The sequence below is a fragment of the Danio rerio genome, chromosome 6 (assembly GCF_052040795.2).
Source record: "Danio rerio strain M-AB ecotype USA chromosome 6, GRCz13ab, whole genome shotgun sequence".
Classification (NCBI taxonomy): Eukaryota; Metazoa; Chordata; class Actinopteri; order Cypriniformes; family Danionidae; genus Danio; species Danio rerio.
In genome coordinates, this window is record NC_141026.1 from 32,838,030 (window position 1) to 32,853,518 (window position 15,489).

At 33.3% G+C, this 15,489-nt stretch overlaps 2 protein-coding genes across 8 annotated transcripts in view; one reads left to right on the forward strand and one right to left on the reverse strand.

Moving 5' to 3' along the window:
- wwc3 (WWC family member 3) overlaps positions 1 to 4,212 on the forward strand; it is a 109,248-nt gene extending 105,036 nt beyond the window's left edge. For 3 of the 7 annotated variants that reach the window (XM_087255811.1, XM_087255810.1, XM_087255812.1), the window contains exons 22-23: positions 1,445 to 1,572; positions 3,429 to 4,212. In XM_087255811.1, coding sequence (XP_087111937.1) covers positions 1,445 to 1,572; positions 3,429 to 3,495 — 195 coding nt within the window. In that variant the 3' untranslated portion in view covers positions 3,496 to 4,212. 7 annotated transcript variants of the gene reach the window in all.
- lepr (leptin receptor) overlaps positions 1 to 15,489 on the reverse strand; it is an 847,758-nt gene that overhangs the window by 156,510 nt on the left and 675,759 nt on the right. The gene's annotated exons all lie outside the window — the stretch shown is intronic.

Sequence of the window (15,489 nt, forward strand, 5' to 3'; positions counted from 1 at the left end):
TAGTTTCTAGTTACTTCTCACAATTAGTTACTGAGTTAGTAACTGAGTTACATAATTCTAAAAGTAACTATTGCATTACTTAAAATATATAAATAATTTGTCAAATGACCAAAATAAATATAAAACATTGTACAGAAATCTACACTGTTTGAATGTTGTTGTGGGCCAATGTGAGAGACAACCATCAAATTCAACATATCACTATGGATATTATAATTACTGTAGTTGCACAATAAAACACAATAGAGGGTTTAGAACTTTAAGTACTTACTGCACAGACCACAACTGTTAAGATTTGAAGTGCTTCATTAGATTAGAATTACTTGTCACCAACGCAGAAAAACTTTTTTGTTTAGTTTTTTTTCCTGAACATAAGTTGCACGATACTTAAACATTCTTGCCTTTCACCTCAACCAGGGAAAAGTAGCGCTTGTATGTCCAGTTTGCAAAAGCTGCCTTTAAACTTGTTGGATTTTTCTTCGTTCTGACTCTTGGTCGTTGGTGTGTGCAACTGACTGTGCGTGTACTTGTGTGTGAACTCCTGCATTACTCTGCCTCTGACTGGCAAACGATGGAAATTGGCTCTTATTTACACCACGTTTACAGACACACCAACCATCATCACCCCACAGAGAGGTCCTATGGCTGAGAGAGACGCTGCTCACATGAAAACCACTTCAGTGATCTCAATTATAGTAATGCACATATTATATTGTGTCAGTAATGGTAACAGTTGTAACGGGGGAAATTCATTTGATTACTCGATACTGAAAAAAGTATCGCTTTAGTCACTCCATTTATTTATAGCGCCGTTATTATCATCACTGCTTTTAATAAAATAACTTTGAAGACTTTTATTTAAGTTTTTTTTATAACCATGAAAAAGTCACTTTTTATCAGTTTAGTTTATCTTTGCTGAATAAAAGTATTCTTTATTTGAAATCTCTTGTCTACAATTTTTGTGAAATATGTATAATTTTTAGACATTAAAAATCTATAAATCTTCGATGTACAATTTGTGTTATAAATGTATAAATAGTATTGGTATATCATGAGGGAACATGAATTATGAAAAACAACTTGGATGAACATTTAATTATGTAGTGTATCTATTGTCAAGTGTCTAATCACCATTTATTCATATGCAAATTCTGTTTAATTAATCTAAGGAATTTTATCACGTAGCTATTTACCAAAGCAAATTGTAATTCTAATGAAATTAAGGTCACAAAGTGTTTTATTAAAACACAGATTTACCAGATCTCCTAAGCGAAAACCTGTGGAACTAATCGTAACACACAATTAGCACAATGATTGACCTGCATACATGAAGATAAAGATGGAAAGAGCAGGAGCAAGCCATCGTCGATTGCAAATTCTTTTTTTTCTTAAATGTCATTTACTGGTGTTAATGTCTTTCTTTTGCTTTGTTTCTCGTGTGCAGTCGAAGCAGACGAGGCAGGAGCAAAGGCAGGAGGAGGCTGCTGAGAGGAGGTTGAGAAAGGCTTCAAAAGAGGTCTTACAAATGAGGGGCCAGAGCCACAAAGAGCCCCTTCCTGTGCAGACATTCAAGTGAGTCCAGCAACTGTAAAGTGTTCATCGGTGTGTCTGCTGTTATGGACATCATTTTTACATTTGCTATTTATTAAAAAAGATCTACGACTAAAGCCTGGTTTATACTTCTGCGTCAAGTGACCAGTGTAACCATCGATGCATGCAACGCCCGTAGCTGTGCATTTATACTTCTCTGGCTGTCTCTGTTGGTCTGCATTACACTTCTGAAACGCTAGTTGGCAGTGAGGTGTAAATGTTCCTCTGTGTCGAGTTTCTTCGCTGCTGTTTTGCTTTTCCAGTGGCTCAAACTTGCTCATTTTGAGGCAGGAACCGGCGGACGTGCAACAACTTTAACTGTGAGGTAAACACAAAACAAAACTTTCCATCAGAAGCCCCTTCAAGGGACTCCACACTTAAAAAACAATCGCTCCATTGGGCTTGCGCCATTCGCGCGGCTCTCGGTCCCACCTAGACTCGTCAGCGCTACCAAGCTGACCAATCACAGAGCTTGCGCTATGCGTTGTTGCGACGTGTAGTTACATTTTTTGAGAGGTGCACGTCAGTGACGCTGATGGCCACGGCGAAAGGCTATGCATCAACGCTGTAGCATACGCGTGCGTTTGACACAGAAGTATAAATCAGCCTTAAATCGTATGTAAAAACACTACCGAATGGGTTCACGCACAACTTGTACTATAATTTCAAATCCATTGGTTCGTAAAACACAGTTCTTGGTTCTGATTACTTTTGAAAAATGTCAAAGAAGTTCTTAAAGTTATGTCTACTACTGTATTACTCTGCACTGATTGGAGAGGCTTTTGCTTTTTCAATAGTTGCTTAATTTAAGCAATTTTTATGTATCGCGTCTAATTACTTATCTGTCTAATTTTATTTTGATGATGTGGTAAGTAAATTGGCCAAAAAATTGGCATCATAAGTCATCTGTCAGCTGCCCTGATTTCTATATATCAGTCGAGAAAAAAAAACATACTGGTCAACCTCTGGTGTTTGTAAAACTTAGTTTGTCCACAAGGTTTCAGCACTAAATTAGTCCATTAATTTAGTTATTAAATTACAAAAAAAAACTGCTAAAGTCTGCAAAAATGGTCGACATTAAAATGATGTTTTAAATAAGTACAAAGACAAGAAAGTGTATGAATATTAAAAAAAACTAAAAACATTTGGGCTTTAATCTGCAGCGAAGCCCTTTTGTCATAGAATGTCTTCTTAACAAATAATTTCTAAATTGGTTCAACAATTATAAGTAATAAATAACATTATTTCTTCACTTTTAGACTTTAGTGCAACAGTAAATATAAAAGAAATCTAAGATAAAAACAAACACCTCAACTTAGAATATCCAGCAGGCAATCCCAAGTTTACATATCTCACAGTTTGCTATGGCAGTATTGTTGTCATCAACTTTATAATACCTCCAGACTGCAGACATACTCGCAGTTTCCGCTTCAGGCTGCTGTCATGTCGCATGTGTTGCTGTTTCTGTGTGAAGTCAAGAAAGACATCCCTTATATATATATATATATATATATATATATATATATATATATATATATATATATAGTAATTGTAATTGTAATATACAAAAAAATAAGTATTTAGATGGCTTGTGGTTAAATTGTCACCACTGAGTACTTGTCAATATTGCAATAAGTGCTTACTAATTATTTAATAGCTACTTTTATATGATATAGGGCAAGTCAATTTTAAAAAGAATAAGCTATAATGTGTTATAATTATTAGTATCTAGTACTAGAATAGAATAGATGCTGACAGCTAAGAACTATGTTCTGGAAGCATGAAAATAGATCCTAATACATTTTAAGGGTTTGTTGTATTCCTCTTTTGTGATGCAGGGAGAAGATGGCTTTCTTTACAAGACCAAGATTCAACATCCCGCCTCTGCCAGCTGACGACGTGTGAACGCCACACCATCAAATATGAAGAATCTGTCTGTTTTTTGTACTCATGCCCATGAAGTAATTATAGATCAAAAGTGTAGTTATTTCAGCACAAAGATGAAAACCTTTTTGATATGCAACTTTTGAAAAACAGAACGCTGTAAAAAAATTAGCGTGTGTATGTGTGATTGTGGGTGTGCGCGTGCGTGCGTGCCTATGTGTGTGTGGTTGTGAGTGATGGTGAGTGTGTGTGTGTGCGATAGTACTAATGAACACATACACCTATATTTTATGTAATTATTGACATTTTGGCAAAATGTTTCCTGCTTGATTAAAGTGGGGAATGAGTGTTTTATAAAAGAACAAAGCATCTTTTTACTCCTGTACATTGTACTTCTGATATTTCGATGTCTACGCTTACTTAAGGCTGGAAGACGGGAACAAAGTCAGTTTAGACAAATTCACTGTACTGTAACTTATTTTATAGTACTTTTCCTTGAAGGAAATAAAAAAATGCTCCCTGCTTTTAATGTATTTTATAAAGCTTAAAACAAATAGCACTTACTGTAAGTGTTTTTTTTTTTTTTTTGGACGTACAGTAGAATGGAAATTTTGGCTGATTTTGTTTCTGTTACCTGATTCTTTAAAGTTATTTACTTAAAAATTGTCACTTTTTGATCTTTTGTTGCAGTTGTCATTGTCCCTTGTGCTGTTATTCTATTAAAATTATTAATATTAATTGTTAATCGTACTTCTCAATATGTAGACTAATATCATTTTTATATGCTGTCTGTAAAAAACACCCGCAGTGTTAACTCTCTCTTATGAAGATAAAAGAATTAAACTCTGAAAGTGCAGCTCTTTTAAGAAATTAACTGTCATAAATGCTCATGATTAAAATTATTCAGCTATTTCTAGAAAACATACAATAATCAGGGTTCATACAGTCATGAAAAAACTGGAACAGTCATGAAATTTTGACATGGCATTTTTCAGGCCTGGAAAAGTTTTGGAAAAAACAGAAAACCCTACAAGATTTTGAAAAAGTCATGGAAATTACATTTGCATTTAGTCATTTAGCAGAGGTTTTTATCCAAGCGACTTAAGCTTGCAAAATTCTGTCACCGGCGCTGTGAAAAGTGGTGGGGTTAAACGATATGATTAGACCTTATTAAAAGTGAGTGATTGCTCCATATTTTAATTTTCTTATTTTGAATTATCCTCTATTGGTCTCACGCAATTATCAAGCTTAAACATTTGAATGCAGTAAAATGCGAAACTTGTCTCTCGTGCTTGCGTTTCTGGTCTGCCGCATTTGCATGTTTATGAATGGAAGTGTATGGAGCGAAAAGTGCATTGTGATCGCGGCTTTACATTAGAAGTAGTTTTACCTATACCATTTCTAGTTTAGCAAACTATTAACATTATCTATATTTAAACAAATATCTGTATACTGGAATGGAGGTAAGTTGTATTTACTTCTTTTCTTGGCTAAAAACATGGTCTCACATCATTAGTGCTGTGTACGCATCTTCTATTTTACATAGACATGAAAATAAATTCAAACTAAAGAGATTATTGCATGTTTTATGACATGCTGTAATAAATTTAAACATTCATTGTTTTTCTTATGATTGATGTGTATATATAGACATTACATGAAACATTAGGTCATGAAAATTGACTTGAAAGTCCTGGAAAAGTCAGAATTTTTCTAGTAAAAATGCGTATGAACCCTGAATAATGTATCGGCTGATTAAAAAAAAAATCACTCTCCGGGGTCTCGTTTATAAATGTGTCGTATGCACAAAATGGGTGAAAATGTGGATACACTACACACAAAAGTTGTGATCTATAAAAAACAAACTTTAAAAAAACAAAGCACCATCATATGAGCCATCATCATACAATTTATAATATTTTTTTATGCAACAACTCATAACATAAGTGAAGGACCATTACATACACGTTGACTTGCTCCTTTTTCACACAAGTGATTGTAAAAGAAATGAAAATCCTGCAGGATTCCTGTAGGCTATTTTTGTAAGGGTTAGAACGCAAAAAATAAAATACAACGCTACAGATGATAAACTAATTCAGCTCTACCCTGAAGAGACATTAGGTATGTTTAATTGTATCTTTTGTTAATTTATCGTGTTTACTGTGAAAATTGATGCTATATGTTTCAACTGACTGAGTGTGTGTACATATGCACATTTAAAAATCGTTTCAGTCACTCAGCTCTTACTTTAATTTTTTTCTAAAGAGGAAGAACTGCAGTGAACTTTATTAATAAGTCATTTGTTTATGCAGAGGTTAATATTAATTCCTGGCTGTTTATCCAGTACACTTTGGACAGCCTATAGGAGACCAGTTTGATCAGCTTACTCAGGCTGCTTTTAGCGGTTTTAATTTGCCACTTTCTCTTTTACAATGATGACATTTGCCCCCATTCTTTAACTTCAGGTAAGTGCTGTTAGTGTTTATTGATGTTTTCTATTGATATAAGTAAGTTATCAAGTGTTGTATGTCTACAAAATAACCCGTTCAACAATTGGTTGATGATGGTAAGTTCCCCTCTGAAGGAAAATATAATCGCATCATATAGGCTATATATATATATATATATATATATATATATATATATATATATATATATATATATATATATATATATATATATATATATATATATATATATATATATATATATATATATATATATATAAATCTTTAGGTTTGAATTTTATTCATCTTATTTGTCCAGAAGGTGGCGTCACAAACTTGCTCCTGAGTTATTTTGATGGCACTACTGTGTAGAGTTGCTAGATTTATTTTGCACACCGTAATCAACCTTCATTCTTTGCAAAATTCTTACTTTTTTGCTGTGCAAGTGCTTAGAAGTTAAGTTAACTGTTAAATGAATTCTGGTCCACTCTTGTACTTTTCCTGGCTTTAAATAGAATCACAGCAGGCTTCATTAAAATGCATCAGATGTGGGACATTAATGAGGTGGAAATCTAAACGCTAGAAACAAAAAGACTGTAGTTTGTTTAAAAATAGGACAAAAGTGCTGATCTAATCGTTCTCTGCTCTGGGTATGAAACCTTTCATTAAAGATATTTTCATGGAGAGATTTGATTTTTACTAAAACCACAAAAAAAAAAAAAAAAAAAAGATTATTATCAAGCTGGTGTTTTTCCAACAGCACTAAACTGAAATCCGTTTATAAATAAATATTTTAATAAATCTCTCTGTTGATGAATTCGGATGTGTAGATCAGGCAGCATCCAATCATGTTTAAATGGATTCGAATTTGAAAATATTATTACTTCAGAATCACTAGATCATTAAGATTTTATTTATCTAGTGATTCTAAAGTAATATTTAGTTTGCAGTATTGCTGTTTTTCAGTAAAATGTTTTTTGCCATCACAACAATAAGATTAAAATACATTCTAGTAAAAAGTTAATTGTAAATGTTTAAATATTAATGTTTTATGATACTAATGTTTTAGTGTTTTGCATCACAATAAATTAGCAACATAATTCATGTTATTAGCACAACTTTGCACTTAGAATGTTATTAACATGCTAATTCAACAAAGTAGCTCTGTATGCCAATTCATGCTAGTAGCATGTAAGTTTACTTAATTGGCCAACCAAAGTAGCAAAATAGTAATACTTAATATAAACATGTTAGCCATGTTAATTTGTGCTAAAATGTGTTAAGCATGCTAGCAGTTTTTTTAGCCTTCTGGTAAAACATCCAAGAAACATCCCAGCAACCTTTTTTTTCTCCATTTTTAAAAGATGTCTCAGGGTTCATACGGTCCTAGAAAACCTGGAAAAGTCATGGAATATTGACAAGGCATTTTCCAGTCCTTGAAAAATTTTGGAAAAACAAATAAACCCAAAGTGTTTGGAAAAGTTATTACAATTTGTTTAACAAATATCTGTGTACTTGAATGTTTGAGATTAATTGGGTAAATTTTAAATACCACTGCGCTGGCTGTCTCTTCACAACTTGCAGTTTTAGCTTTGCCTCTCTTTCACTCGCTTTCATATAATTCAAGAAACATTTTGTCAATTTGTCATAGTAATTCAAGAAACAAGTGTCGTGTCCAGAAACAATCTCTAATAACTACAGAGGTAAGATATATGGGTCCTAAAGACTAATTTATAATACAATATATCATTTATGACACAAGCCAACACTTCTGAAATATTTTGAAATATGAGATACTTTCTAAAAACTATTTTGCAGATGTAAAACTAAAAATAAGCTTCACAGATTGCCACATATTTGTTAATATGCTGTAATAATTTTGTTTCTTGTTTACCATGTGTACATAGACATTCCATAAAACATGAATATTTACCTCAAAGTTTTCCAAATGTCCTGAAATTTTAATAGTAAAAATGTGTATGATCCCTGATGTCCAAACACTAGCACATTTACCACATGCCTAACATGTTTATAACATAACATTGTTTATTATTTTGGTCAGTCGAGTATGAATTTATATTGTTAAAATCCAAGCTAACAATTCTGTGTTTAATAGACATCTAAACGTAGACAGCTTGGCTAAACAAAGGCTAAATTTGGGCTGTCAGTGAAAATCTAATAGACAATAGGAATAGGCCAAAACTAGACCGGTCATTAAATAAACACAAATGAATGACTCCACATATAAAGTCTCTCTAATCTGTCTATTAGACCTTTACTGACAGCCCCAATCTAGCCTTGTTTTAGCCAAGCTGTCTACGTTTAGATGTCTATTAAACACAAAATAGTTTGCTGGGATTTTAACAACATAAATTTATTGTTTTCGGACCAAAACGTAAGTGTTATCATGCTATTTTACCTTCTCCAGCTTCCTTGAGAAAACATCATCAAAGTTTTCATAGTTGACAACTTAGCTTTTGCTTTATGTCTGTATAAACATAACAAAAATCTTACCAACCCCACAATTTAAATCTGAGTAAAATCTCATTACAGAACGCTTACTATCTAGTCTTCTTAACTGGTAATGCAGCTGTTTAGGGAGTACTTTGTCTTCCATCAATCATGCTCCTCACATTCCACTGTGTTATGAAAGAGTGCAGTGATTTTGGGAAGCCTGCTATGTATACACTGCTCATACATTTCCCTTATAAGCTTATCCATATGTTCAGTGTGCATTTAATTAAGTCTTATGCTCCATCTTTCCTGTCAGTGGAGTGAGTGACAAACAGATTCATGGATTGCTCGAAGATTAATGGGTTTCTGAACCACTGGTGCAGAAGGAAATATAGCACAGGTAGGCCTGCCTTTCTCTGTTTCTGCCAATTAAGTAATTTTGTAAAGAAATCCCCAAAAGAGACCTGAAAAGTCATGACTTCAATTCAGTCTACGGAAACACACTGAGTCGAATCCCCCTTGTGATGATGTTGCCTCAAAGGATCAATAAATCCAATTAAGAAATGCATATGAATTCTCAGTTTTAATGTAATGAGTTCTTTGTGTTCCTGTCATTTGTATATCACATGGCCATCTCTTTCCTTTTTGGATTGTTTACCTAAACATGCAAATGTACTCACTATTTACCCACCCTCAAGTGGTTAAAAATATTTGTGAGTTAGACAAGAAGATATTTTAAAGAAAGCTGAAAACCGGTACCCATTGACATCTATAGTATCTATAGGGAAAAACAAATACATGGGAAGTCAATGGTTTCCAGCTTCAAAACATATCATCTTTTGTATCCAACAGGGGCGTCATGGTAGCGCAGTGGGTCGCACAATTACAGTAAAAACAGCAAGAAGGTTGCTGGTTCAAGCCCCAGCTGGGTCAGGTTGGCATTTCTGTGTGCATGTTCTCCAGGTGCTCCAGTTTCCCCCAGAGTCCAAAGATATGCGGTAAAGGTAAATTGTATAAGCTATTTTTTTTTATTATTAGAATATGCAAGTAGTACACAAAATGGGATCACATACAAAGAAAACAAAGTGTGTGTGTGTGTGTGTGTGTGTGTGTGCGCTACATGTAAAGGTAACTAGGTGGATAGTCAGAGTACATACCTATGGGGAAAATATACATATATACATATACAACATGCATAACAGTCAATAAATGAAACAAATAGCATAGATATAAATAAAATAGATAGATGAAAAATCAGTCAGTGGTAAGGAGTGACAACAATGATAATTTAATGATAGTAATAATAAAAAGAAAGAAAGGACAACAGTAATAACGACTGACAGCAACAATAATGATTACAAGTACTACACCAACTACTTCTGCTACAGAAAATTCCAGTCCAAAGACTTGCGGTACAGGTGAATTAAATAAGCTAAATTGGCCGTAGCGTATGTGAGTGAATGCAAGAGTGTATGGGTGTTTGCCAGTCATCCGCTGCTGGATAAGTTGGCGGTTCATTCTGCTGTGGCGACCCCTGATTAATAAAGGAACTAAGCCGAAAAGAAAATGAATATATGAATAAATGTATTCAACAGAAGAAAGACACTCAGAGGTGTAGAATAATTAGAGGGTGAGTAAATGATAACATGATTTTCAGTATTGAATGAACTGACCCTTTAATTTATTCAGAGAAATATTTTAAATGAGCAAAATATTTGTATATTGAACAAACTAGTTATATTTAGTTCATTTAAATACAGTCTCTGTACACTAGGTTATACTGCTAGAGGGAAAAGATCCTGTTTGGCTACTAACCGACACCCCAGTGTTATTTATTTGGCTTTAAATCGTTCCCTATAGTGCCTCTCCCGAAGTCGTACAGGAATGAAAAGGCCAAAGAAACTCGGCTTATCTGGAGAAAAGCCACTATCTCTTTCTACATAAACATTTTTCTAACAGGCACCTCACCTCCCAGGAAATAGTTCTTTGATTTCATAATCAGCATGAAAATAAACACCAGTATCCGATTTATTGGACAAGGTTAGGCAGAAACCTTCTGGGTAAAATTTGCCAGTGTTTTGCAAGTTATAATAAATTAAAAGCTGTAAAACCCTGTTAATAAACTCCCACATGAATTAAATACTACAATAATGTAAAGTACCTGCTGTAGTGTTTCTGATTAATATAACTAATCTGCTGTGGTAATTCTACAGTTGCTGTGGTAACTATATTAATGTAAATCAATTTAGGTCCACATGGAATCTGCACATGCAGAAAATTTGATGTTTTTTTCTCACATTGAATCTATTTATTTACTTTGCACATGTATTCAGTTTCATATTCATTTAAGTTATTAATAATACAAGTAGTAAATACAATTATTAACTAACATGCAAATGTAGTTTTTAGTTACTATACTCGGTTTTGTTCTTTAATACTTAGTACTATAACATGTCTGGTCTCAATATCTGATTGGCTGATAGTTGTGCGATATTTCTATAAAACAGCACTCATACAGCCTTCTCACCCTTTTGTATTACTCCCACATAGTGTGACAGCAAATCAATAAACTCACTACAGTTTGACAAATGATGCAGCTGTTTGACAACAAATGTACTTTTGAGGCTTCTTCAGGCGAGAATGTAAATGTTTAGACTGCAACTTATCACTTTATTTATAAGGACAATGCCTATTTTAAATATTTATATATTCGGAGATACAGCGTGCCTGCATCCATCAGCCTGTCATACTGAGCAGAGCAAAGACGGTTGACATTGTCCATCCAAAAGATGGCGACAGAGACATGATAAGCCCTTAGAAGAGAAAAACTCTGAGTAATTTTTAACTAAAGCTCATCAAATCATTATTAAACTGGTGAGTGACATTCTAAGTCGGTCTCTCTTGTATGCTGTAGTGCTGTATTTATACCATATAATTGTAGTGTATTGAGTGTGAGATGGGACTCACGTATCAGGAATGTTTGTATTTTGTGTTGGCCACTCTTTGTATAACCCTGAGTTAATTTTTGGTTGGCCATCTGTTTCTAATGAGTTTTCTGTTTTCGTTACTGCAGACTAGTTCAGTAAAAAGAAAGAAAAGTTTAGTGTATGTAGCGTTTTTTCCTATCGCAAACACAACAGTAACCTTCTTTCTGTGAGGCGACAGCACTACTGCGCCACTGCGTCACACACTGTTTTGGCTTCTTCTGGGTGCAACAGAGAAATACCAGCCTGATCTCACAAGGAAATGTATTTTACGTTTTCTCAGTTTAGTGGCTAATTCATACGAATTCGAGTTCAGTCGTACGAAAATGTAAGGTTTTGAAAAAAGGAGGCATGCACCCAACCCCACCCCGAACAACAACCGTCATTGGGTGATGTGAAAAACGTACTAAATTGTATGAATTCATACAAGTTAGCCACTACATCAAAAAGTTACGAATTGCCATGAGATTGTGTTGGAAATACTGGGAAATCTCTATAGACTGATGCCATTTCATGCTGTTCAGCCTTATAATCTTAAAATGTCTGCAAAATTACCTGTTTTGTCATCACTTTAGACATTTTGCTTGAGAATCATTCAAATACTAGCTCTAAAATTATGTTTGTGAAGTAGCAACGGTTTCTGTGACGTCAGCTGCAGATGTGAATGAATGGCAGAAGAAAGTAGTTCCTCATACACAAAGATTTTTAGACTGTCTGTGTTTGATTTTATTTTTTATATACAGGATAATGCTGTTGAACTGTTGTATAAACTTTATATCACACTCATAGCAGTGCGATATGGCTGTATATTGTCATTGGTTTGACACTAAATATATTTATATATATACACATACAGTTGAAGTCAGAATTATTAGCCCCCCATTTATTTATTTTATTTCCCCATTTTCTGAGAGAAATTTTTTAAAACACATTTCCAAACATAACAGTTTTTTTATCTTTGCTTTGATGCTACGATGGCAAGTTATTGTATAATGATGGTTTGTTGACTACCAAAAAAATATATTGCTTAAAGGGACTAATAATTTTGACCTACAATGGATAAAAAATAAAAATAAAAAAAACTGCTTTTACTCTAGCCAAAATAAAATAAATAAGACTTTCTCCAGAAGAAAACAATATTATCAGACATACTGTGAAAATTTCCTTGCTCTGTTATACATCATTTGGGAAATAAATTTTAAAAAGTTCAAAGGGAGCTAATAATTCTGACTTCAACTGTATACTCAGTACTGCTGTACTGTAATGCTGTAACTGTAAATGCTAAACTGTAGTAAAAACTAGGGTATGCTACAGTATATATCAGTTCACTATAATTAATACTACAGTATGCTGTTGCATTCATTAACAGCTGTAAATACTACCATTTATACTGTGTAATACACTTGTATGGTTAAAAAACACTAACATAGTTACTATAAATTACTATAATATTTTTTTATGTGGGCTGAAAAAAATATATGTTACAACTTTAAACTTTTGTAGTTTTAAATTGTGTAGTTTAAATTGTGGTTGAAAACGAGCGCTACTGTTTAATAGATAGAGCTATTTTTCTCTCTTTCTGTCTAAGAACTTCCTCCTCAATGCTTTGCTCTCAGTGGGAGTGAGTGGCTTAAATTTTGGCCTTTGACTCCTGAGGTCTGCTGCTGCTTGTTGCTTCATTTTTTCAGCATCCGTGGTCAAGAAGGGACCAATAAACACAAGAGACTGCTTTTCCCTCCCACATACTGTCTCTGTGACTGGAATACTTCACAAATGCAGACCTGCTCTACTGTATGTCCACTGCTCTACACCTGCTTTCAATTTACAGCATACACAAGCTGGTGTGCAAAGAGAAAGTGACTTGAAATTATCCTTTTAATGTACTATTAATGTACGTCTGTTTTTTTCACAAGAAAAAAACTCTTACGGTTTTACTCTTGTACCAAAAATATGTTCTATGGTGTGACAGCAAAAATGAGAAAAAAATGCTTTTAATACATAGCCTGAGTGCAAATTATCTGCATTGTTAGACACTTCATTCACACTCAGAAAAAAATAATATAATGTTGTACCAAAGAAGTCACTGGGGCAGTTCCTTTTTATGGAACAGAATTGTACCTTAAGAAAAAGGAACAAATGAGTACCATTGTAGTTTGTATCTTTAAAGGACAAGATTTTGGGGAAATAAAATGAACCTTTGGTTTTTGCAGATACAATATACTACAATATACCATTTAAAGGCATTTTGCTACAATATATCAAAAATGCGTCAGTAAATATCAGATATATTAAAAAAAAAAACATTTTTTTTAAGTTTCTTTCTGTGTAAATGCACCTTTGACATAAATCAAAAGATCTATTTTTTGCGAGACATTTCATACAAACAAATTTTTTTTTACAGAAATACATTCTCCCATGTACAATATTTTATACTTATTTTATCTCCAATTTTAACACAATACATTTCTAATCACGTAAAAAGTTTATTTAATTTACTTAATTTTAAAATAGAAATAGAATTATGCAAAAGTATTGTAACGAGATATGCACAATGCTTGGTTAGTTTCACCACACTAAATTGTCTGCATAAGCAAGACTTTTGCCTGCTCACGTGTCTAGTGGAAAGAAAATGCCAAAGGGAGAGGATATTAATAATGAAACTGTATTTATCAAAAAATGCTTACCAAATGTTTATTAAAATGTCTTAAATGTTTAGTATACAATGCCTATAGTTTAGTTTTACCAGTTCTTTTGTGTTATAAAAGTTAATAATTAATGTTTATGAGTTTCTTTAAACGTGCTTTTAAATGATGATTCATGTTTTAATATGGAAATTATTCATAAAATCACTTTGCCTTTCCAGTAATATTTATTTCATAGATATTGTAATAAAGAAGGAGTTGTCCTACACTTATGGAGCTTTTTTATGAGAACAGTGTACCTCCGTTTTAATTGTACCATAAAAGGTACAGAACAGTATCATAAGAGGTCATTTCTATACCATATAAGGATCGTTTTTTTTTACCAAGGTACAAAACTGTTCCTTAAGGAACCTCATCTGTACCAACCTGGACCTTTTTTCTGAGAGTGTATAGTACAATTTATTTAATTTAAAATAAAGAATAATATTTGACTTATTGGACGTTTTTAATAAACAGGAGTGTCACACCAAAGGAAAACAAAACTTGGTTAAAAGAATTCTAAATTTATATGATTTATGCTTATTTAGAATTTTTGTCTTGTTTCTACTTCAAATTTCTTCATAATTTCAAAGTGAAAACAAGATTATTTCACTAATCCTACTGGCAGATAATTTAGCTTGTTTAAAGGAAAAACTCTTAATTTTGACTTATTTTGTCTGATGGTGAAAACAAAACAATATTTTTACTTACTCTTAGAATTTTTTGATATTTGGACTGGACATGAGACAAAACAAGGTAAGTAAAGCATCTTTTTGCATTGTGGTTATTCAATACATGACCACTGTTACGCTCACCTGAAAACCATCAAATAGTGCTATTCAAACCATCTGGTGAAAGTGTATTCATATCACAATATTTATCGCAGAAAAAAATTGCAATATCGGATTTTTCCACTATCATGCAGCTCTAGTCTGATATCATACTAATCAACTCCTCAAACACTAAAAATACATTTGAAAGCTTCAGTGAACTTGTTGGTTCATCTTTTTTTATGTTTGATATTCAGGTCATGAACATGAAAGGCGTGAGGGCTTTAGCATTTGTATCTGCAGTGTGTTGACTGTGAACTGGAAGGCAATGGGCTGCTGATTAGCACAGGCTGCACAAAGCACACTTGTTTCTGGCTAATTGAATGTAAGGGATTGTGGACGGGCCCTTTCAGACACACTGGCACTGGACACAAGTGCCATCACACACAGTCTTTGAAGAACTTTTATTTAGAACATTTTTTTTTATTTTGCCTGTCCCACATCAAAGGATCAAGAGACTTTGATAAATCTGGCTGAGAGATGAACACACGAGTACAATATGGTCAAAAAATAAAAAGTAAATTTGATTTAGCATTTTATGATTTTGTCTTAATAATAACAACATTCATTCTTTTTCTTTTTGGCGTAGTCCCTTATTAATCAGGAGTCACCACAGTGG